We start from the raw sequence: 24,559 nt of genomic DNA, 5'->3' as shown, positions 1-24,559 counted from the left end.
GAAACCACACAGGCTTGTCCAGCTCCTAGGTGCAGGGGCAGCCATGGGGCTCCATGCACTGCCCATGCCCTGAGTGCTGGCTCCGCAGCTCCTATTGGCTGTGAACCATGGCCAAGGGGAGCTCCAGGAGCGGCACCTTGGGGCGGGGGGAGTGTGTATAGTTGTCTGGCTGCGCCTCTGCCTAGGAGCCAGACATGCTGGCCGATTCTGGGAGCCACCTGGGGTATGTGCTGCCCAGCTGGAGCCCATACCCCTCGCCCCCTCCCACACCCACACTCCTTCCCAGAGCCCTCACACCACCCTCCTGCACCCAAACCACTGCCCTGAGCCTACATCACACCCCCAGATGGAGATCACACCCTCTCCTGAACCCCAATCCTGAGCCTCCTCCCACATCCCAAACCCCTTGGCCAGAGCCCCCTCCTGCACCCCAAACCACTCATCCCTGGCCCTACCCCCAGAGCCTTCACCCCAGCCAGACCACTCACCCCCTCCTGCACCCCACCCCCCTGCCCCAGACTGGTGAAAGTGTGTGAGGGTGGGAGAGAGCAAGTGAGAGAGGGAAGGGGGATGGAACGAGTGATGGTGGGGCAGGGGCAGGGTAAGGGTGTTCAGTTTTGTGTGATTAGAAAGTTGGCAACCCTAACAGCTCTTTGTCCCAGACTATTACTTCCACTGCCCCACCGTGGTCCAGCTCTAGTCCCCTCTGCATCTGAGTGAGGCAGTGTCCTTCTCCATGCTGCCTGGGCACCAGTATAGGGAGCACTGGGAACACCTGAGTCTTCCTCCTCTCTGTTCTTGTGCTTGTCACCCCTGGGACCCACAGAAATTGCAAAGAAAGTCCAGCTCATCATGTATAGCAATTTTGGAGACTCTAACGAGTCTCTGTTGAGCATGTACAAATTGAAATTTTTCAGAGGCTTATAACTTGATCAATTTGGGGTAGTTTTTCATAGGTATGGCAAAAGGTACATCCCTGTCAAATTTCAAGCCCTTGCTCCAAAACATGGGCACACAAACTTCTCAATGCGATTGGTGTAAGAATTTTTTTAATATGAGCAAAACAATATACTTTCCCCCAATCACATACTTGAAAATGGCTGCTACATTTTTGTTAAAACTATAAAATAAATAAATAAAATCAGTCTTTAGGCAAGTGTCTGGCATGGGAAATTTCAGCCTGAATCCTTAAAGTCAGGTAAAGTTATAAGTAACTAAAACCAGGGTGTTATAATGTGAAGTATTGGGTAACCTTAATTATAGATGTTGCTACCAGCTCCAACTATAATAATTAAACTGCTTCCAGTATTTCACTTGGGATGGTATTCTAGTCTTTTACTCCTCATTGTTAGGAATGGTTTCTTGACATTTGATCTAAATTTTCCTTTTAAGCTCCATATCTTTATTTAAATAATTGTTTGAGGAACAAGTTCTTGATTTGATAATAGTACTTTACAGTTGGATATTTTTTACATAGGAGGATAAATGTTCGAGTAAGGATTGAGCTACAATCAACATCTAATCCTGTTCATAAAAAGGTGTGTGGTGTTTTCTTTGCTGTTCCTTAAGTATTTTAAATATCTTCTTACCGATATGTAAAGAGAAAGCAACATGAAGTTTTACTACATTTGTCATTTAGCAGGTTAGGGTCTTAAAAAATCTTGTTTTATTAGTATTCAGGTTTGTTGGCACGTGTTTGGTTATGTTTTTTTCTTTGCCTTATTAGCCCTTTATCTCAGTTTTACACTTTTGTAACATATGATGTATTTGAGGTGTGATAACCACAACAGTTTAGAGAGCCCATGGCTAGCAACAGAGGTTGTTTTTTTTCCAGCAGTGACCCATCTTCATTATGTTTGACTTTTAATTCTTAATTTAGAATTCTAAACTGTTGATTTTGAAGATGTTGTCTGAATGTCACACAATTCCCTTTCCTATTTAATTAAAAGAAGCACTTCTTCATGATATGGTGAATGTAATACATTGTAATTTTATAGATAGCTGTGTTAGATATTTTGAACGTGTAGCCCATCATCACAGCATCATTCTGCCTATTGCAAGAAAAGGCCTCATAATGTTATTTCTAAACATCTGGGATGTGCTAAAAAAAAAATAATCTCAGGTGAGACTCACCCTTTTTCTAGCCCTTTACATTGTTGTGGCCTTTTTACCCAGCATAAAGGGACTTTAAAAGCCCTGGTCCTAAGTGGGGGAGAATTCTCACAGTGCAGGAACTGAGGAAGACAGCAGTCACAGGCTGTCTTCTGAGGGCTGTCTTGCAGGTCCTTGTGTAGGTGGTAAAGCTGCAGCATGCTTTGGAGAGTCTGGATTGTACTGCTGCATGTAGGAATGTGGGACAAGCTGCCATATTTTAGAGACCCGCCCCCAGGGCTATGTAACTTATTCTGGGGTGCAAACAGCCCAAAATTGAGGATGCAATGGTGGTTTAAAGCAGTGGTTCTCAGCCTGTGGTCTGCAGACTCCTAGGGGTCTGCAGACTATGTCTAAGAGGTCCATGAAAGACTTAGACCGAAAACTGACTGAACAGAATTCTTCTATATGCATAGACAATAGATTTCCAAAGGAATCCGCACCTCCACTCAAAATTTTCAGAGGTCCCCACCACCATTTGAAATTTTTTAGTGGTCCGCAAAAGAATAAAGGTTGAGAACCACTGGTTTAACCTTAACCCTCTCCCTCAGGCCTGTGAGTTCTCTAATGCTAGCAGGCTTGTTGGCCTTTCTGCAGTTACCATTCATTGGTTTCTGTTCTGTTTTTAATGCAGTCCATTTTTATCATTTGTACTTGGAACAGTCAAATATAGTCCAGTAAATACCTTTGTTTTGGAAATCTTCGCTGTTGAAAGTTAACACGGCTTTGCTTTAAGAATATAATCTCTTTGTGGGAGGTAGTTTTTTTCTCTTTTGTAATATTTAAAATAGAAATTGTTCTAAAATGCAATATAACTAATGTTCTTTTTTCCTCTTATTAGTGGTCACAGGAGTCTTATTTGCTGTAGAAAGTTAAAACATTTTTGGGTACTGCCTGAGTATATTAATATAACTAGTTTATAATGTTTAAAATAATATTTAAAAATGTTTATTTTTAGGACTTAGTTGTGCAGTTGACTGATGATACTGACCCCTTTTTCCTTTATAACCTGGTTATATCTGAGGAAGATTTTCAAAGGTAAGATGTCAAGTTAATGTGCTTCTTATGAAACATTAAGAAATGGTAATAAGAAATGGATATTTAATTTAAAAAAGTTCTGCTTGACAGTGAAATAGAACTTGGCTCTTATTGCATTTTTCTGCCATAGATTGATACTATTTTCTTCAGTAAAGCACTAAGCATTCTCCTCCATGTATAGATGGGAAAACTGAAGCATAGAGAGGTGAAGTGACTTGTCCAAAGTCATCCAGGGCAATGATGGAACCCTGGTTTCCTAAGTTTCAGTCCAGTACCATAACCACTAGACTACACTGCCTCCTATTTTTGTACATCTAAAACCTTTTCTGGGTGTTTGGGAACATTTTGCAAGGATTTCAGTTGGAATACTCTCAAAAGGATTATTTCTAGGAGCAAGGGTTCATAGAATAGGGCCATTCAATTAAAGATATATTTTGGATCATCACATTGTTGGGTCTCAATTTAATAGTAATCACTCTGGAAAAAGACCTCAGTGTGGACAGCTCAATGAAAATCTCTGATCAATATGTAGTGGCAGTTAAAAAGGAGAAATAAAACCCCAAACTTATTTGTATTATAGTAGTTTTGAGCGGTCACAATCATATCTGTTCCATTATGCTAGGCTTAATGTACATACACACAGGAAAAGAAAGTTCCTGCCTCAAAGAATTTGCATTGTTAAGTCCCCTATTTAGTACGTGTATCCAAGTAATTGTTAATCCTATACAATATAGTGTGCTCAAAGAAGATTTTAATTTGAAAGAGACATATTTGTTCCCACATAATTTTGTTTAGTGAAAGCTAATTTGCAAAACATTCAAAATTAAAATACCACACCTCTTGTGATTGTGATTAGCTATTTGACAGTGTTTCTTTTCTACTCTGGATTAAAAATTGAAATGATAGGTGTTAAACTTTTAATGAATTAATCAGTAAAATATTTAGTGCAAACAAAAATATTTGATAGGAATGTAACTTGTATTTCCCCTCTTTCTTTATATAGTTTAAAATGCCAGCAGGGTCTTTTGGTAGATTTCTCTGCTTTTCCACAAAGATTTGTAGATCTACTTCAACAGTGTATTCAGGAACAAAACAAAGATACCCCAAGGTAAATAATATTTTGGTACTGCATTACTAACTTTTTAAAAAAATTCTTAAACAAAACACACACACAATAATCCAAGCACTCCAAGAAGCAAAATAAGAACAAGGAAAGTCAATGGGACTTAGGCTTCAGGTGCCTAAGTCACTTTTGAAAATGAGAATTTTCACTTCAGTGCCTTTGAAAATGTTACCCCTTATCCAGTGTGTTTATTTTTACAAAGTTCTTTTAAAGTGCATGCATCTTTAGAGGTCTTTTTATTTGCAATTTCAAATATAACATGAGTGACTCACTTTTATAAAATCTCAGAAAAAGCATATTCATACATATTCACTGGCTGTATTTATTTATTATGCATACAGGAATCTTTTTGGTGCTAGCATTATATGATATTTATGTGAAGATACTGTTGTAGTATCGGATTCTCTTTTATATTAACATAACATTAATTTGGTAAAGATTTAGGCCCTGATCCTGCAACTGAATCCAAGCAGGTAGAGCTTCTGGAACTATACAGATCCAGTTGTGTGATAAGTGCCTTAATGATGATGATTTTATAAAGTGGAAAAAAACCCCTGAAATTTACAGATAGTTTTGTAAACAAAGATATGTTATGTACTAAATGTGGTTCTTTTTCATTTGTGTTTTTTTAAGGTTTTTGCTGCAATTAGTTTCTTCAGCATCTGTTTTAGATCACACACCTGCTTTTTTAAATGTAGTGGAGACAAATCCATTTAAACATCTTACACATCTCTCACTAAAATTTCTGCCAGGAAATGATGCTGAAATAAAGAAGTTTTTAGCAATCTGCTTGAAATGTATTAAGGTAAGATTATAGATTTGTAATATCTGTAATTAGGTCCTAATCCTCCAAACACTTAATGTTGTGGGTTTTATTTTAATTTTTGTTTTGGTTAATTTCAGTTCATGTTGTGGCTTTGCAAATAGTTATATAGGTATATATTGTAATTAAATCAATACACTCTCTCTCTAAGAATAAAAATATCAAAGGCGCGTGTATTTAAAACAGAGCTATCAAATTATTAAAAAAATCGCAATTTGAGATTAAAAAAGTCACCATTAATCACACTAAACAATAGAATACCAATTTAAATTATTATGAATATTTTGGGATTTTTTCTCTGTTTTCAAATATATTGGTTTCAGTTGCAACACAATACAAAGTATACAGTGATCACTTTTTTATTTTTGATTACAAATATCTGCAATCTACAAGTCAAAGCATGAAGTGGCATATGAATGTTTAGCGTCTCTGGTACATAAATACCTTGCAATGCCAGCTACAATAGTGCCATGCGAATGCCTGTTCCTACTTTCAGGTGACATTGTAAATAAGAAGCAGGCAGCTTTATCTCCCGTAAATGTAAGCAAACTTATTTGGCTGAATAAGAATGTTTTGTTTTTGAGTGCAGTTATGAAAAAAAATATCATGATAGATAGCACTACTGTACTTATGAGGTGAATTGAAAAATACTATTTTTTTACAGTGCAAATATTTGTAAAAATAAAATAGTGAGCACTGTACACTTTGTATTCTGTTATAATTGACATCGATATATTTGAAAATGTAGAAAAACATTCAAAAATATTTATAATAAATTTAAATTGGTATTTTGTTAACAGGGAGATTAAAATGTCGGTTAATTGCTACTATTTTTTAAATCTAGTTAATTTGTTTTGCGTTAATCTCTTGAGTTAAGTGCAATTAATAATGGCCTTAATTTAAAACAAAATCTGGTCATCTGAATTGGCAGAAATTAGACATTTTAGATATGTGATGAATGTGGCAATGCAATTGTTGCGTTAATTGAGCCTCTCAGTATCGGTTGCTTCCTGGCTTTGTGCTGACCCGCTGTACAAATGCAAGAGTAAAATACTGTAAAGTTATGGATTTCGATCCTGCTATTGGATCTGCATATGCATACCCATGTGTAAGTACAGAGCCTTCTTTAATTCAATATGGTTTCGTTTGCTATTTATAGATTGGGATGTGAAATTGATGTGCTTGGTAGCATATCAGGTTTAAATAATGTTTTGAAATGAACAATGATCTCAGAGTTTGAAAAATCCTCAGCCTGCAGTCCACATCTCACTAATTTCTTCACACATAATTTTTGTCTCCTTTTTATTTTAGTGCAATGTAAATGTAAACTGCCTCTGTAACAAACTGTTTTTAAAAGAAAAGGTTCACAAAGATTTTTCCCCTTAAACTCTAGGTTAGGGTCTAAGTTCCCTCTAAGCGGTGCAGCTTTGCAGCAGGCTATCAAGGGCCATGCAGGCATGCAGCAGGGAGAGGTGGCTCTCCTCCAGCCCTGGTCTTGGAGCTGCTGCTGGTGGGGAGAGGGCTGGAGGAGAGCCACCTCTCCCTGCTGCATGCCCCAGCCCCAGCCCCAAATCCCTCATCCTCAGTCTCCCTGAGAGCCCACACCCCCAGCCAGATCCCTCAGTCTCTCGCACTCTGCCATAGCCCTGAGCCCATCCTCTTCAAACCCCTCATCCCAGGCCCCACCCCAGAGCCTGCACCCTCGGCCAGAACCCTTACCCGCCCGCACCTCAACCCTCTGCCCTGGCCTTCCTCCCACATTCCGAACCCCTCGCCCCCACCACATATCACCTCTGTAGTGGTGCACATAAAATTAATTCCGCACATGGATATAAAAAATTAGAGGGAACATTGTTCAGGGTTATCAAATTCTTTTGCTGGGACCCCCTTTGAAAATATTTCAGGCTGTGAAGACCCTGCCATACCCTTCCCTTCCCTCCCCTACTTCTGCGCTGTTGCTGGGGTCAGTGCTGCCTTCAGAGCTGGGCACCTGGCCAGTGGCTGCTGCTCTCTATTCACCCAGATCTGAAGGGCTTGGGGTGGCAGCTGGAGCCCCAGCATGCATGGGGGCTGGCAGCTTGCAACACTCCTATAATAATCTCACGACCCCCAGTTTGAGAACCCCTCATCATCTAGGTCAGGGGTCGGCAACCTTTGGCATGTGGCTTGTCAGGGTAAGCGCTCTGGTGGGCTGGTCAGTTTGTTTACCTGCCACGTCCGCAGGTTTGGCTGATCGCGGCTCCAACTGGCCGCAGTCAGCACATTCCTCAACCCATGCCGCTTCCTGCAGCCCCCATTGGCCTGGGACTGCGAACCGCAGCCAGTGGGAGCCGTGATTGGCCGAACCTGGGGACACAGCAGGTAAACAAACTGGCCCGGCCTGCCAGGGTGCTTACCCTAGGGAGCTGTGTGCCAAAGGTTCCCAACCCCTGATCTAGGTGTTAATGCAACTCCTTTTCAAACAATAGTTTAAAGTGGAAAAATCCTGATTTCTTAGGGAAATTTTAAGGAAAACAAACTTGATTCAGATTTGTCTGCATTTGTACTGAATTACATTTTTACAATGGAAAAACGGTTTTGACTTTAGGATTCATGAAATAGCCTAAATACTAAATAATATGTATCTTGATAAGAATTTGTTGTTAGCATAATGGACATGTATTTTTGGACTTTACATGTAGAAATAATGGAATATGGATGCTAAATGTTTTTAAATGTCAATTATATGTAGGAAGAAAAGTCGTTATTGGAACAAAAGCTTAAAAAAACTGAAGATGACCTTACCAGACAGCTGAGCTACACACAGCAGGTAATTGATGTTAGGCCTTCTTGCCTTTGGTATAAGTGTTCAGTCTTCTGAATTTTCTGTATATCCAACCACATGTAAAGATATACTACAAATTGCAGAATTTCAGTAGGGTCCAGTTTATAGACCACTTGGTAAAATATTATCTGTTCTTATTTTGTATCTAATCTTATATCTGTGCATTTATTTTGAATTTTGTGGCCTAGGGAGCATTTACTGCTGGTGGCTAATAGAGGTCTGGTTGGTTACATGGTGCTGAGAAACAACAAATTTTGGCAGGGCAGAAGAAGGTGAAGTTCAAAAGTAGCCAGTGTGATGAACTGTTCTGAAGAAAGGTCAAAACATTACACTAAACACAACTAAAACCACTTTACTTTTCCCCGTAAGCACCTGCTGTGGTTGCCATAGAAATATTATGCAATCAGATATAAGAGAATAAGTAGTTCACAAGACTGTCTCTATATTGAAATGTGTCACACAATGGAGATATTTTGGAACCCTTTACTTTGTGTTATGTATGAAGCAAAGAAAAATAGAATTAAAATTGTTGGTATTTATGTTCTAAAATTCCATTTAAGATGGATGGTGGGCCCTGTTGTGGGTTCACTCCTTTTTTAGAGGATGACAGCTGTGCGTCATACAGTAAAGCTACACAGACTGCACTTTGGTCACTCTTAAGTTATTGAGCCTGAATGTTTGTTTTTTTTTCCCCCTTCTGTGAGCTTGTCAGACAGCTGACATTTTAAAAACACAATTCTTTCTTAATTTTTATAGAATTGGAACTACTGTATACTTCTGTCATGCAAAGTTAAAAGAAAAATGCTACCAAGAAGTATATTTTTCATACTGAAAAGCTGGTTTTTACAGTGCTGTGGCCTGGTTGTTGAGTGTATTCACTCTTTTACTGTAGTTAGAGCATAAGGTTGGAAATTATGATTCTTTTACCGGCTTTGTCATTGTTTGATGACCCTCTGTTTCCCATCTGTAAAGCTGAGATGTATGTCACTTGGTGGTATGAGGTTTCAGTTCATTCTGTAAAGCACTTTGAGCTCCTTGGATGAAAATCACAATATAGTGCAAAGTATTGTTCAGTATAATATGATACATTTTTCAAGATTCTTTATGCTGTCTCAACAAACATAGAGCTTGTCAGAAAAGAGCCGGGAATTAGATAAGTTGAGAAGTGAATGGACGTCACATACAACAATGCTAACAAATAAGCACACTCAAGAATTGACAAATGAGAAGGAAAAAGCTCTCCAGGTATGAGAACTGAAGGAAAAACAAACCAAAAATATTGGTACACATTTAGTAGTTTTAGTTTTAAGGTTAGGTTCACTGAAGCACTTCTTCCTTTGTTTTCCAACTTCTTTTCATTATAGGTGCAGACTCAGTACCAACAACAACATGAACAACAGAAAAAGGAATTGGAAAGCTTGCATCAGAAAAGTATCCAACAGCTACAGAATCGACTGTCAGAACTAGAGATTGCCAACAAGGACCTAACAGAAAGGAGATACAAAGGAGACTCCACAATTAGAGAACTTAAAGCAAAACTCTCTGGGATAGATGATGTATGGAATGTTCATTTGTATTTTCAAATCAATATTTGTATAGGGATAACATGATCAATATACTCAGACAAGATACAGTGTAATCTGTGAAAATACAGCAAATGTTCAGGTTGTGAGAATCCATACTTCAGGTTGTGATTTATTTATTTTTACAACCTATTTCTGTTGTCTTATTGATATCCTTGGTTAAGAGTTAGATACGTTTATTCAAACTTAAGTTATGGCAGTGTTTTGGGGTTTTTTAATATTTTTTCCAAATGTTCTAGGAGTGCCAGAGAGCAAAGCAAGAAGTGCTGTCGTTGCGTCGGGAGAATACTACGCTGGATGCTGAATGCCATGAAAAAGAGAAACACATTAATCAGCTACAAACACGAGTTGCAGTTTTGGAACAAGAGATCAAAGATAAGGACCAGCTAATTATTAGGACAAAAGAAGTATTAGATGCAACACAAGAACAAAAGGTTCTGTTACTTTCTAAATATACTGTTTCTAAAGTACTGTAGAACCATGCTTAATTGCTATTCACAACTAGGCAATTGTGGATTACCAGATTTTGTGAACTTCATAAATAGATGATCAACCTTGATTTAAAGAATTAAGATTACAGCATTGAAAAATATATTTGACTCATTTTGACAAATGTAGTTCAGTTACAATTATAATACTTTGTAGTCCAACAGTAAATGTACACTACTTTTACAAAATATATTAATCTCTTACTATTAGATCTTTGCTGACATGAGACTGGATTTTTCTGTTTATTTAAAAACTGGATTAGTGATGTGAAAATTAGTGAGGTGGTTCTTCTAGTAGTGTCTCTAGGGGTGCTCCACTTCAACTGTGCATGTGCCCCATGGCATCTTCTATCAGAGATGTTAGGTAGGAGTGCCCGTTTGTCCCTTACATGCATTCTACTCTGCCTTCAGTTTTTTTCTCAGCAGCCTTGGGCTAAGATGGAGCCTCAGAAGTGTCTGAGTTGAGCTTATTTCAACTAGGTTTTTTTTCATAGTTTTTCATAGCTAGCTAGTTGTAGTGATAGTAGTTAGTAATTAATTATTATTAATTGACTGTCCTTTCAGGGTTTTTTCCCTGCAGGAAACTTCAGGTTGCTGAGAGGGTATGCCCAGCTCTTCAGATTTGAAACATTGGCTTTCATGCTGGGAGGCTGTCCTGGTGAGTGATGGGCACTCCCAGTACATCCATTGCCTTGGGAAGTCACACATCCCTCAGAAGTGTAATTTTTGCTTGGCATTAAAATCAAGAGCCAGAAAGAACCTGAAGATTAAATTGCATTGCCTTGTGATGGAGAGCTGTGTCCGTCCAGTTTCTGAACCAGGCTAGGTTGACCCCCTCCATACACTGGTCTCCAAACAAGTTGAGCTCTTCGACCACTTTGGCGTAACACTGCCTTAGAGCTTCTAAGAGAGAACTCAAGAATCCTCTTAAAGACTCTAGGAAAAGGAGCTCGGGTTCCCCAGATAGGGAATCTCCTTCAAAGAAGCGCTGGTCACTGATTGAGAGTACTTTTGCACCTGCCAGTTCCTGACTCAGTACCCATGAGATTGTAGGTTCCTCAGGTATGGTTACCACCACTAAACCCGAAGAATCTAAGGGTTCCAGCACATCATTGGTACTATCAGGAGATTGAGACAACAAGGAGAAGACTATCTCTTCTAAGTTAGTACTCAAAGAATCAGCCAGGTTCTTGGTGCCTCCCATTTCATTACTGCAGAAGACCAGCCTATCATCTAGTAGTCATTCACTGGAGTGCATAAAGCCTACAGTACCGTTTGCTCCCTTTACCATAATCACCTCTGCTCAGGCTGCAGCCTCAGTACTGACTACCATGTTGATACTGCAGGAGGTTAAATTTTCACAACACCTCGCAGTGACAGAGATGCCTGACTCCCCTTTTGTTCTGTACTGAGGACTGCTAAATCTCCAGATATTCACGCAGTACTGACAGTCACCACCTTTTTCTACTGCTGCCACCTACAAAGTCATGTTGAAGATGATGATATTGGGGATTTCTCATAGGTTTCTCAAATTCTGGTTCACATTTCCCCTTCTCACTATCAGAGGAGTATTTTTCTGGAGACTGCTAGGGAGGTGGAACATATTTGAGAGACACCCTCAAGTTCCATCCCAGTGGTATTAGCATTTGTGGATGCCCCCACCTATACCGGATGAGCCCACTCAATCGCTGTAATGAGATCAATTGGTGGCATATTGCCAACATTTCTCTAGGACTCCTAGCATCACTCATTGCCATGATAGGGCTAAATAATCTCCCCCATCCTCTCTTGAAGCCCTGAATCACAAGGAGAGGCTTTTGAGAAGCAGGAGGCAAGAGCAGGTAATGAGGTACAAATTACCGGGGCCCGGCGGTCCAGAAGGGAGCCTGGGGCCTGGCTTTGTCGGCCTAGTTTAGCCGGTCTGCTCTTGCTAGGGGGGCCAAAAATTTTTTTCCCTGGGGCCCGAACCCGCTCTCGGCAGCCCTGACTGCCTTATTCAATTCTGACAAACTTAAGAGAGTATCACTACAGAGTTTGAGATATCAGAAGGATACTCCATCTACTTTACTTCCCTTCTCCCATCCCTTTTCAGATACCCCTTTCATGAGCATCTTCTAATACAGGAAATAGATTTCTTTCTGAACTTAGATGCTATAGAACCAGTTTTTTACAATATACACAAAGGTTCTATTCCAGGTACTTGCTGGTTTCTCAACAGGTTTGTGAAATACAAAAATTCAAAATAAACCAGTCAGGTGCATATTTCCATATAGTGCTTCACTCTTCCTACAGGTCAAAACCATTTTCAATACAGAGTGCTTACATTTGGTTTCTCTTCCACTTCCAGAGTGTGTTTGAAGGTTCTGTCAGTGATAGCGGCTTACCTTTGCAGAAGGGGAATCCTAATATTCCTGTATTTCAACAATTGGCTGCTAAAGGGGCATTCCTACCACAGTGGCCATTCAAAAGGCCATAGCACTGTTTCTTGGCCTGAAACTGCACTTAATGTTCAGAAGTCCACCTTGATACAAGTGCGAAGATTGGAGTTCATAGTAGCTTATCTCTAGGCAGTAGCAGCCAACACCTACCTCCCAACACATAGGTTTACACCCCTATCTAGTTAAATCAGAACTGTTTTTATTTGCTGAGTAAACACAGCTTGAACAAACTATTCTTGGTTCCCACTGCTGTGAAGAAGTCCTTTAGCAGGTGGAAAGACTTTTACAACATTTGTGCCAAAGTCATCTTTGCTCAATTATCTTCAACAGTCATAATAAGAACAGATGCATCCCTGTTGGGATTGGGGGAGCACATCTTAATAGAAACTGCTCAGGACAATCACAAATGCTTGTCTCCACATATTTGCCCTGCTCAACAGCATAGAATGAAGATCATGATAGACAAGATGTCATGCATGTTTTATATCAACTATCAAGGGAGAGCGAAAGCAGTGAGATTCTGGAATTGGTGTGTGTGAAGTCACATCAGCATCTCAACAGCTTACCTTCCCAGCATTCAAAACATCACCGCAGATAGCCTCAGCGGATGCCTCTCTTGGGATCATGAGTGGGAGAGAGATCCCATTGTACTCCACTGCATATTTAAATGTTGGGGCATTCCATAGATAGACCTGTTTGTCATGGCCAGACACAGGAAGTGCTTCCAGTTCTACTTGAGGAGGGGACTGGGCCACCACTCCTTGGGAGATACCTTTCTCCTTTGCTGGATTTCAGATCTGTTGTATGTGTTTCATCCAACTCCTCTAACATCCAAGGTGTTGATCAAGATAAGGAAAGACAAGGCCAGAGTTATTCTGGTGGTTCCAACGTGGCCAAGACAGACATGGTTTCGTTGGCTGCCTGTCAATCAGTCAAGCCTCTGGACCGTCCCTCATCTTCTCTTAGGATGTCAGTCAGATTATTCACCCCCGCCTTGGGGTTCTTCACCTAAAAGCATGGCTGATCACTGGTTCACTGGGCTAGAAACAACCTATTCTGAGGAAGTGAGAAGAGTATCATTACATAGTAGGGAGCAGTCTATCTGTAATAGCTAACTACAAAAGTAGATGAGATTTAGTCTCTGGTGTGACCTAAGACACCATTTACTTGCTGTCCTTCCTTTTTGCTGTCAGATCTACTAAATTACATCTTAAACTGAAAACAAGTTGTTTTTTTAAGTTCCATTAGGGTACCTTGGGCAGCTGTTACAGGCTTTTCAATGTACACACATCTGATGACTGCAAGTCCAATGTCCACAAGTCAAATATCCTGCCCGTTTGGGATCTTAGCTTAGTCTTAGATGCTTTACGAGACCTGTCCTTGAGCCAATGGCAACCTGTTCTCTACCTATCTATGAAAACAACCTTCCTGGTAATCATTACTTCTGCTCAAAGAGTTGAGGAGATAGAAACTCTGATGGCATATCCCTGCTTTGCTGTATTCTTCAAGGATGAGGTCACGTTGCAACCACATCCCAAATTCTAAAGCTGTCATCTGACTTGCACATTTACCAATCTATTCATCTTCCAGTTTGCTTTCCTAATCCACACCTGAATAAGGAGGATGTGGTATTATGTACATTTTGACATCAGGAGGGCATTAGCCTTATACTTGAACAGGACTAAGCCATTTAGAAAATCTCCTGGGTTGTTTGTATCTTTTTGTAGAAGATCTAAGGGATTTCCAGTTTCCAAGCAAAGACTCTCTAGGTCAGTGGTTCTCAACCTGTTTGCCATTGTGGGCAGCATATGCAACTCTCTCTGTGTTATGAGGGCTGCATCCACACTATATACTACCTGCGTGCCCCTGAGGGTGTCATATGGGCTGCAGCTGTGTGCTGTTTGGACCACAAGTTAAGAACCATTGCTCTAGATGGATATCTATCTGCATTACGTTTTGCTATCAGTCTCATCATCTCCAGCCTCTTTCCAGAGTACTCCCATTCAACGGGGCCTCATTCTACTTCAATAGCTTCCCTTAAAGTTCCTATTGCTGAGATATGTAAAGCCACAACTTGGACCTCCATACATAGCTTTTCTGAACATTATGCAGTAATTCATGATTCAGCTTCTGATGCTGTGTTTGGCTCTACTATACTGTTTTCGATTTTGGATTAGACTCCAAAGCCCTTCCTCTCCTTAGAAGATACTGCTTGGTAGTCACCTGAAGTGGAGCACCCATAGGGACACTGTTTAAAGGAGGAGAGGTTACACACCCTATTCAGTAACTAATTCTTTGAGATGTGTCCCCCTATGGGTGCTTCACTACTCCACGTCCTTGCCCTCTGCTTCAGATTTCTCTGCTGTGGATCTTTGCGATAGAGAAGGAATTGAGTGGGTTGCCTGCACAGATATGTTTAGCCATGTTGCAGAGTACTAGGGTTAGTAGAGGACATGCATGGGCCAAACATGCACTGCTAGCTAAAATCTCCAATTCGGAGGTGCATTGGTGCGTCCCTCTGAAATGGAGCGTTCACAGGGACCACATCCCGAAGAACTACAGTGATTGTACAGGGGGGTTAACCTCTCCCTTCTAACACAAATGTTAACAAGCTTATCTAAATCAGATTTAAGTATTGTGCTTTTTCTTTTTCAAGAAGCATAAAACCTTGCTAATGGGGAAAACTTTTTGATTTTTGAAGGTGAGACTGGAAGAAAATACAGAGAAGAAACAAGTTCATATAGGAAAACTTGAAGCAACAATAAAGTCATTATCAGCTGAACTTCTTAAGGTTTGTTTAAACATGAAATTGTCCTTATGGGATTTCTTCATTTAATTTTATGCATTGTTGTTTAATTTAGAAAGGACTCTGATGTTGTTTAATAGGCTAACGAAATTATCAAGAAGTTACAAGGAGATCTGAAAACTCTAATGAGTAAATTGAAATTGAAAAATACAGTAACAATTCAGCAAGAAAAACTCTTGGCTGAAAAAGAAGAGAAACTACAGAAAGAGCAAAGGGAACTGCAGGAGACAGGACAATCTCTTAGAGTAAAAGAGCAAGAGGTAACTTAATGCATTATCTTAAGCTTTAGCACTGTAACCACTTATGCATGTATTTTAAGTTAAGCATGTGTTTAAATGTTTGCAGGATTAGCCTTCAATTACTGTCTACAAAGGTTTTTTTGCTGACACAGTTCATCTTAATTAGCCTCTTAGAGTTGGTTGGGCAACTCCCACCTGTGTGTGTGTGTCTTCTCACTATATGTTCCATTCTATGCAGCCGACGAAGTGGGCTGTAGGCCACGAAAGCTTATAGTCAAATAAATTTATTAGTCTCTAAGGTGCCACAAGTACACTTGTTCTTTTTATAAAACTGAATGACTTTATCCATTTATTAAATGGTTTACTGAAACATAGAATTCTGGCAAATGTTAGTGTAGTGTATTTTTCTGGTTGATTATAGCATAGAGGGAATAGAGAGCCCAGTTGAAGCAAAACTCAAATTTTAGTAACTGCGCTAAATTTGACAAATTGTGAAGTCCAGTAAAAATAGCTAAAATAATTACAAACAATGGTTGGATCAATATGCTGTTGACCTAAAGAGACATTCTAATTAAAAAAGTTATTTTTAAAGAGATTTTTCTTGTATTACTTTTTTTAAAGTCTTTCATATTTTATCTAAGTTTCACCCACTATTTATGCTTTATACTTTGTTTTGTTTGCATTTGGTATTTTATTCCGTTTTGAGCATGAAAACACACTGGTCAGTTCAGGTTTCTGATTCTCTTGCATATTTAAAATAAAAAACCCCCCACAAACAGTACATGAATGTGGTTTGGAACTGCAAACTTCAGATCTGGACAGAACTTCCAGCAAAGACAGCCGGGGTTCAGGGCCATATCAGATTTCAGTTACTATTCAAGTTAGCAAATCTTTTAACAAAAGCTAACTCCTACAGTGAAAACGCTTTACCTGGTTACCCCTTTAAATACAAATAGAGAGAGGATCCTATATTTGTACAGGGTTAGAATTTACAGAGTACAAAACGTTGAGTGAATACAACAGAGTGTACAGAGCTATGAATCAACATACTTCTGAAGGGCAGAAACAGGCAAAAATTGAGAGAGATTTTCAAAGGCATAAATAGTTGCCCAATGCCAACTGACACTTGTGCCTTTGAAATCAATGCCAAGAATAAAAGGATCTTTTCACTGTGTAGTCACACCCTTTTTGTACTATGATTAATTTTGAATCTAAATAATTTCAGTGTTGCTTTAAGCTCAACTGTACTTCTAAATCCTTGATATTTATTTACACTTATTTTCTTCAGTTCTTAATTATTGACATTTCTTGATTATGCTTGATGTAATTATGGAAATTTTTCAGGTCTGCAAGTTGCAAGAACAGTTAGAATCTACAGTACAAAAACTGGAAGAAAGCAAGCAACTGCTAAAAACCAATGAAAATGGTAGGTTTACAGGATTCCTTCTTTAGGTCTCCCTGTTTTTGTTACTCGTGGGGGAATTCTGAACTACTGTGCATGTGCAGAATTTATGATCCCCTCAGATTTCTTTGCTTCCCTGCAGAAAAATGACTTTCTGATTGGGAAGCCACAAGAGTGGTCATGCCACCCTCCCCAGCAGTATGTTTTGGGGGCTCAGGGCAGCTGGCAGAGAGGTGAATCACTCTGGGGAAGGGGGCAGGACTGGGGAAGACCTGGCACTGGGCTCAGCTGCTAGTCCCAGCTGGGCTGGGGAGGATGGGACTTCCTCTTCCCCTGCGCAGCATCTGGGACTGTCAGACCCACCCACAGATTTCTTCTCTGGCTGTAGGAAGCTCTGCAAACCCACCCCCCCCCCCGCCCCCCACACACACTTCCTGTACCTATTGCTCCTCAGCTGCAGGGGAAGGATCACAGTACAGGGAGCTGCTCCTCATCCGCCCAACCCCCATGCATCCAGACCCCCTCATACCCAACCCTCCTGCCAAGCGTCACCCCCGCGCCCAACCCCCCACAACCAGCCCCACTCCCCCTGCACCTGGATTATCCCGATGAACGCCTCACCTGGATTCCCCTGTAGAATCCCATTACCGTTGCACCCAGATCCCCCACTGAGCTGCTTGCACCCAGATTGGCCCCCACAGAACCCTCTCAGCCCACACCTGGATTACCCCCCACTAAGCCCCTCCACACTTGGATCCTGCTTTGAGCCTGCCTGGCCCACACCTGGAGCAGGCCCTGTTGTTGTGCTGTCAGAGTTGAGTGCAGCCTCATCACTGAGTCTATGTCCTCTGGGGAAGCTGCACAGTGATCTCCCACCTCTGTGCAGCCAGTGGTCTGTGCTCCCCAGTGCCATGCTGGAGCCTCCACATTCATTTGAGAAATAAAATTTGCCAAATTTTAAAATACTGTGCACAGGATTTTTAATTTTTTTTGGCACAGAATGCTCTCAGGAGTAAAAATCTGTATTAAAAACATTTTATTTCATTTTGAAGCTAGAAAAATTTCCTCATTTCTATCATGGCATACGTGTGATTTCCTCCTGTTCCCCTTCACTCCTGCCACCCCACAGCCCACAAGGATCAAACAATTTAGGAACCTCTGAGTTTGTTTCCCGTGTATTATAGTAGCCCTAAATTTCTTTGGTGTGGTTCTTCACATAAAACAGAATTTCCCTTACAACTTTCTAAGTGTTACAGTTTAGAATTTGAGAGAGTTTACATGCGATTCTAAATTTAAGCTACATGCCCACATCAGTTAAAACAAGAATTGCATAGCTAAGTTACAAATTGATGCTTTGAAAACATAGGCTCCAGCTGTGCATCCTACTAATACACATGCTTAACTTTAAGCAGGTAAACAGTTTCATTGAACTCTGTGGGAAAGTTTACGTGCTTAAAGTTAGTATGTTTTTAGATGTCTTACTCCTTATGGGGCATAATCCAAAGTATATTGAACTCCATGAACTTAAATCTAGCTCCGGGGTCTCTAATTACTAAATGTTTACCTCCCTATAGTTTGTCAGTTCTAATTAATACTTAATCTTTCATAGAACAGCAATAGAATAACAGGTTATAATAATGGAAATTTAAAAGATGACTATGTTCTTTAAGGTGACCTGATTTTTATTTTTATTTTTATTTATTTATTTTTTTTTAAAGCCATCTTTAGATGTTGAAGGGGAAAGTTAATCAGACCTGGGATCTTTGAGAGATGGGACTTTGTGGTGGGGTGGGCAGCAGGAGCCATGCATGACTTTTCTTGCAATCCTCCTGGTTGCTGCAAGCCACTGTCCTGTCAGACACAGGAACTAAGAGCACAGAGACTGTCAGTATTCCCGTTGTGGTTTGTGATCCTGCTGCCTCACTTGAATGCAGATGGTATGAGCTATCCCTGTGGCAGAGGGAGCAGATTGGGATAGGACAAGGAGCCTGGTACTGAAACTAGGGGAAAAATGTGGAAGGGGACAGATCAAATGAGAAGCCTGGAGGGGAAGGAGTAAAGAGACGGGGACGTCAAAATTATGTTTTGTTTGCTAATATAACATGAAATAGAATCATTCAAGATTTCTTGGTGTAATTTGTGTTTGATTTATAGTACTAATAAAAGGGATGGAAAACAAAATGCTTGAAAATTAGAGTTTTACTCCTTTTTCTGTATAGTAATCACATGGTTAAATAAGCAACTGAATGAAATTCAGATGGCAAGAAAGCAAGAGATATTGGGAACTTCTACCATTCCACTTACACATTCAAGCAATGGCACTATTAGAACTGGCACTTCACCTCACAATATGGTAAGCTACCCACTTACAAAACTTGGTACTTTCTGTATATTTTTAGAAATAAAGATACACACCAAGTAAAGAGCTTATAGTACCTAGGAGAAATACTTTGGTATTCCTTTTGCCCCGTAATTGAATTTTTCTCATCAAGTTGTATACGCTGTTTAATGGATGCAACAAAATTACCAGTATCATAAATAAGAACTTCCTAAATTCTCAGTCTTTAATAAGCAATAAAAACTGTTAAAATGCACAGATGTGTAATGCGTTTGGGCTAGTGAAATAGCATATGCTTATAAGTGCATGCATCTACATGTCTAATATTCTTCAGATCCTTCTCTAAAATTAGTCAAGAATGTCCTTCTCTAACAGTCCATTACACTGCACTTAAACCAAACACCAGAAACTGTATGTGAATAGAAAGATAGGCTATATAACACATGCTAGACATGCTGCCAAGCAGAGGTCAAAGTATTCTGGATTGCTCTTTATATAACTACCAGTTATTTACCAGGTGGAAGGGGATGTAGAGGTATTTTTCCTCTGCCTGGAATGTCCCTTTCACTTTTGAATTTAACATGAAATTAGAATTTAAAAATCTGCAAATATACAGAAAACTATTACAACACTAACAAATTGCATAAGAAAAAGTGGGGGTGTGTCTTGCTGCTAGGCATCTTCATACTGCTAGAAATGGTTACTAACAAATTTTCCAGATAGTCATTAATTTGTACATGAACAGTTTTTTAACTTAGGGCCAGTAAGGTATTTTGAAGAGCACAAGGGAAGTGAGGAGTAAAAAATTCTCATAAAATATTCTTGTTTAAAGAGACTAAATTAAAGTAGGCCTGCTGGCTCTTGAGATGTGTGGTGATGCTTTCAAGGAGTTCTCAAATCAGTCAGTGTTTATTTGGTTGTTTCATTATTTTTTGATTCCACGTATTTAGCATGTACCCGTTTTACCTCAGCTAGCAGGTTTTACTTATCTATTGTTCTGTTCCCCTTCCAGTAACTAAGGCCTGTAGATCTGCAGCTGTTTAATCTTAAAAAAACAAAAAAAAAAACAAACAAAAAAACCCCAACCTGTTTGCATTGCTACATTTCTCTTTGATGCACAGAGTCTTGTGTCACTTACATATACTTGTAATAAGAGGATAGTCAAGAGTATTAGTCAAATCTTGTGGTTTGTTAGGGGAAAAGTGCTAGTAAAATAATGCTTACCTTGTCTAGTATCCATTCACTTTCTGCAAATATTGCTTTTAAGAATGTAAGCATAGGAAAACAAGCTTTTTCCTGTACTTTTTAGTGACTATAATTCATAAACATTAATTTGTAGTAATATTTTGTGATTACAAAGTTTTAAATTTTTACATCTATGCTCAGTGAAATTACATGTCATTGAAGCCTGCCAGTCATGATTACCGGTAAGAATATGAATATCTACTCTTTTATAGCACTTTTCATCAATGGATCTCTCATTTTACAGTTGGGGAAACAGATACCAAGAAGGGAAGTGACCTTCCTAAGGACACCCAGCAAACTAGTGGCAGAGCTAGGAAGAAAACCTCGGTCCCCTGAGTCCCAGTTTAGTGCTCTTGAATATCTGGGTTCTACTTTAAGTGAACCACTAGTAAAAAGAAAAATAGATTGCTGAACTAGAGATGCATAGATTTTGATTTTCTACTGTTGCACTGCTGTTTCCTCTTTTTTCTATATTTTATTTTTCTCTCTTACAGCTTGACAACAGACTCCGTTTTACTAGCTCAGGAATCAGTTACCCCATCTCTCCAGTATGCGCTTTCCAAACCTTTCCAGAAACAGCACCTGTGAAAAGTGCCAACCAGCAGGTTTCAGGACCAAAGGCAGGCATTTACATTTACTCTTTGTGAACAGTTTGACTTAATTGGATATTTCCAAAAGTTATTAACACAATATGCTATGATATGGTTTTTGTGTTAGACAGCAAGAATTTGGTTATAACCTCTACATTATTATAATGGTAATAGTACCTGGCATTTTCAAAGCAGTTTACAAACCCTAATTTTCATGACTCTCCTGTAAGATATTTTCTACCTTGTCATGAATTTTCCTGTGAACAAAAGCTACACAGCAAATTAGTTGTAGCATTAAACCTAGAACACGAAAATTACTGGCAATTACCTCTGGGTTTTTAGTCTAATATACCACACTGCCTCCCAAAAGTAACTTCCCTAATTTCTATTTTATTATAGTAAACGTCCTATGAGAACTTCTTTCTCACTAGTTTACAGAAGTCAGCAAGGTTACCTTTTCAGTTGTTCCTTTGTATATCTTTGTGTTTCTTTATTCCTTACAGAAGTAGTTTGTAGTACACAAAAACACTTCATATATTCTGCAGTTTGGGATTGAAATTACTATGGCTCAGTGTCATAGCATCATTATTTCAGAGTATCCCGCTGGCATGGGGTGGCCCTGCAGGCATCCCACTTTTTGATTCCCCTTCTCAGGGTTCCTCAATACTTCTCCAAAACTGTTTTAGGCTAATATCCATGGCAAAAACCTTAGCTTTAGTTATTTGTAGTAAAGGTCATGGGCAATAAAGAAAAATTCATGTAAACTCATGACCTGTTCCTGACTTCTTCTAAAAATATCCATGACAAAATGGGAGGCAGTTGCGGGGGTCTGGCTGGAAGCTCCAGGGGTCCCCACCACAGATGAGTGCTTGGAGCTGTGGGGGTCCTGCTGCCACCTGCAGGGTGGCGGGACCCTGCGGTTCCCAGCCACCGCAGGCTGAAGTCATGGAGGTCTTTGGAAGTCACAGAATCCATGACTTCCGTGACAAAACCATAGCCTTACTAATAACACCCATGTCAGAGTAATATATTAATAGAGGCACCTCAAATCATAAACTAAAGTTCAATACCGTAACTCAAAAGGGTTAGGCTTTGCCACTGCCTTAGACTCCAGGCTCTATTGTCCTTCAGACTAGAGGGTTCTCAGATTTAACTGTGGAATCTCCTCCTAGAGTTGAAATGCTCAGACCAAGCAATAATGCAAAAAGTGGCTGCCCATGGTGGGCTTAATAAAAGTCCTGTGTCCCTCCTGGATTCTCTCTCAGCTCCCTGCCCTTGTACGTGAGAGTGGCCAAAGAGTTGTTTTCCTGGGTCTTCCTCTTGCTCCAGTATCTCCTTCTGCTACCCAGGCCCCCTGGCTTCTGGCCTCTCTTCCTGTTCCCAGAGAGGGCCTGCAAAACTTTCTGCTCTCTGCAGCCTCTTCCTGCTGCTCTTTATGGATAAGCTTGGAAGGATCAGATTTTCATCAGTAAATGTCAATTCAAAGCCCCCGCTGCCACATACAAAATAATTGTCTGATTTCCCCCATACTTTGAAAATTTAAATTGATTGCATTTAAAAAAAAAAAGCTTAAACAATGTTATCCAGTGACATGTTTTTTAAAATGAATTCTGCTGAGCCTCTTTTTGGGAGAACACCTGTCCCTACTCAGCCGGATCAGGTTAATAAACAGGATTGGCCTCATCTTCTTAAAGAGGCAGACCACCCTATTACACTCAGCAAAAGGCTTATCTTACTAAAAACAATCAAACCTGCTGTTTCAGAAAAAGACACCAAAATTTTAAACAAAGGCTTCCTTGGGAAATATCAGCTTTCCTTTGGCATAACTGACTTCAATCAGATACTAGTCAGCACTCTATTAGTGAGCTGTAAACTGCTGTTCCACCCTAAATCTTAAATTTAACATTAACTGAAAGTTGAGAAGCAGCAACTATTTCCTGTTTTTATTGGATACCAAACCATGTTGATATGTATCAGTAATTCACCCTGTACTATCATATTTATACACAGCAGACTTCTCATCTGAATTGCATCTTTGTTTTATATCTATACTATCTTATTTGTTAAGCATTTGCTAAACATGGTGTGGAATCTTATTGCCTGAGGTGCTCACAGTCGGACAAAAGTCCTCAGTCTATACATTTTCTTGGTGCATAATATCTGGAACCAAAATGTTGAATGTGTGAAACCTTTGATCTTTTGGCAGGTTCAGTTTAGCATGCAGCTTTCAAAAAATAATAAAAGTTCAGACATTCAGCCAGGATTTCCTACTGCAACTGGTCATCTAACAAATACAGAAAAGTGAGTATCATAATTGTGCCTACAGAAATTATTTTGAGGCCCAATTTTCAGACACACCTCAGCCCAGCCTTTCTAAAATCATTGGACATTTTTTAGAAGTTTTTTTATACCCAAGTTTGTAAATACATATTGTATTATGCTCAAGTGAGCATGCACAGACTTACACTCACGAAATAAACCTGTATTTTAGAGGCTGTTTTTGAAAATGTGGACCTCTGTCTGAGTGTCTTTGGAAGAGTTCTGAAGAAGCCATATTGCATTTCTAGTGAAATAATTGTCTTGTTTGCAGATTTACCTATCTCCACCAAAAAAACAACCTGTTTGGCTGTAAGGCTTTTTAAAGTAGTCTAATTTTTTCATTATTCAGCTCTCTTGGGATACACTACACAAACCAAACTGTCAGACAGCACTAATGACTTTACCTGACCCTGTATCGTGACAATTCTGTTCTTCAGTGGAGTTCCACAATAGCAATGATATTGGTATGTGGGAGTATCAGCTTAATGGGGGCCAGCTACTCTGGAAATGGATGTCATAGTGACCTGAAAAGTAGAGTGAGGGCAATGAATATTCGTTTGTTGATATGCTGACTCCCTAGCAAGTCTGGCATTCAGAACCCGTTGCTTAAAGTGATGTAACTGTAATAATTCCATTTGCAGATGACATCTAGTTTCTTTATTCCAGTTTACCAGAGTGGTGCTGGAGTGTACCAATAGTGAGTGGTTTTAGAAATCATACAATGAAGGAGATAGGCCCAGTGGGATGAGTAAGTGAACACATTAAGCTCTTGCTGCACTGCATATTTTAACTGCATTTAACCAGTTAATTACATGGTTAATCCCAGTTATATCACTAGTGTCTTGAACTGGCCAATGTCTTCCTGAAACAAATTTTGCAAACTGTTTTTGTGGTATAGATAGGACTGCCTCCAACTGTCTCTCATCTCAGTTGGCTCTACTTTCCAGCTCTCCATTGCTCTGTGGGGGATGTCCCAGAATGCATTGCTCTGTATTTGGGAATGCTTTCTTCTTCTGAGTCATTGAGAGAGCTGCCCAAATTTTCTAGGAAAGCACCGATCCAAAGACCCCTTGGCACTGTTATAAATGTGGATGAACAAACCTTGTCGTGTGGTTTTGAGGTAGAAAATGCTGCCATGCAGACAACTGTTAT

General features: G+C 39.7%; 2 protein-coding genes across 2 annotated transcripts in view; one reads left to right on the top strand and one right to left on the bottom strand.

The window, feature by feature from the left end:
* The window catches only part of MFSD14A (major facilitator superfamily domain containing 14A), a 187,379-nt gene that overhangs the window by 134,555 nt on the left and 28,265 nt on the right, over positions 1–24,559 (bottom strand). The window lies entirely within an intron of this gene.
* SASS6 (SAS-6 centriolar assembly protein) overlaps positions 1–24,559 on the top strand; it is a 30,772-nt gene that overhangs the window by 2,021 nt on the left and 4,192 nt on the right. The window contains exons 2-15 of the mRNA XM_032804937.2: positions 1,478–1,538; positions 3,110–3,189; positions 4,193–4,297; positions 4,946–5,117; positions 7,867–7,944; positions 9,085–9,204; positions 9,324–9,515; positions 9,782–9,976; positions 15,170–15,259; positions 15,355–15,534; positions 16,858–16,939; positions 19,135–19,268; positions 20,993–21,118; positions 23,295–23,389. Of these exons, the coding sequence (XP_032660828.1) occupies positions 1,478–1,538; positions 3,110–3,189; positions 4,193–4,297; positions 4,946–5,117; positions 7,867–7,944; positions 9,085–9,204; positions 9,324–9,515; positions 9,782–9,976; positions 15,170–15,259; positions 15,355–15,534; positions 16,858–16,939; positions 19,135–19,268; positions 20,993–21,118; positions 23,295–23,389 (1,710 nt within the window). The remainder of the gene's footprint in view (positions 1–1,477; positions 1,539–3,109; positions 3,190–4,192; positions 4,298–4,945; positions 5,118–7,866; positions 7,945–9,084; positions 9,205–9,323; positions 9,516–9,781; positions 9,977–15,169; positions 15,260–15,354; positions 15,535–16,857; positions 16,940–19,134; positions 19,269–20,992; positions 21,119–23,294; positions 23,390–24,559) is intronic.

Source organism: Chelonoidis abingdonii, chromosome 7 (assembly GCF_003597395.2).
Source record: "Chelonoidis abingdonii isolate Lonesome George chromosome 7, CheloAbing_2.0, whole genome shotgun sequence".
NCBI lineage: Eukaryota > Metazoa > Chordata > Testudines > Testudinidae > Chelonoidis > Chelonoidis abingdonii.
This window is presented reverse-complemented; position numbering and strand designations above follow the sequence as displayed.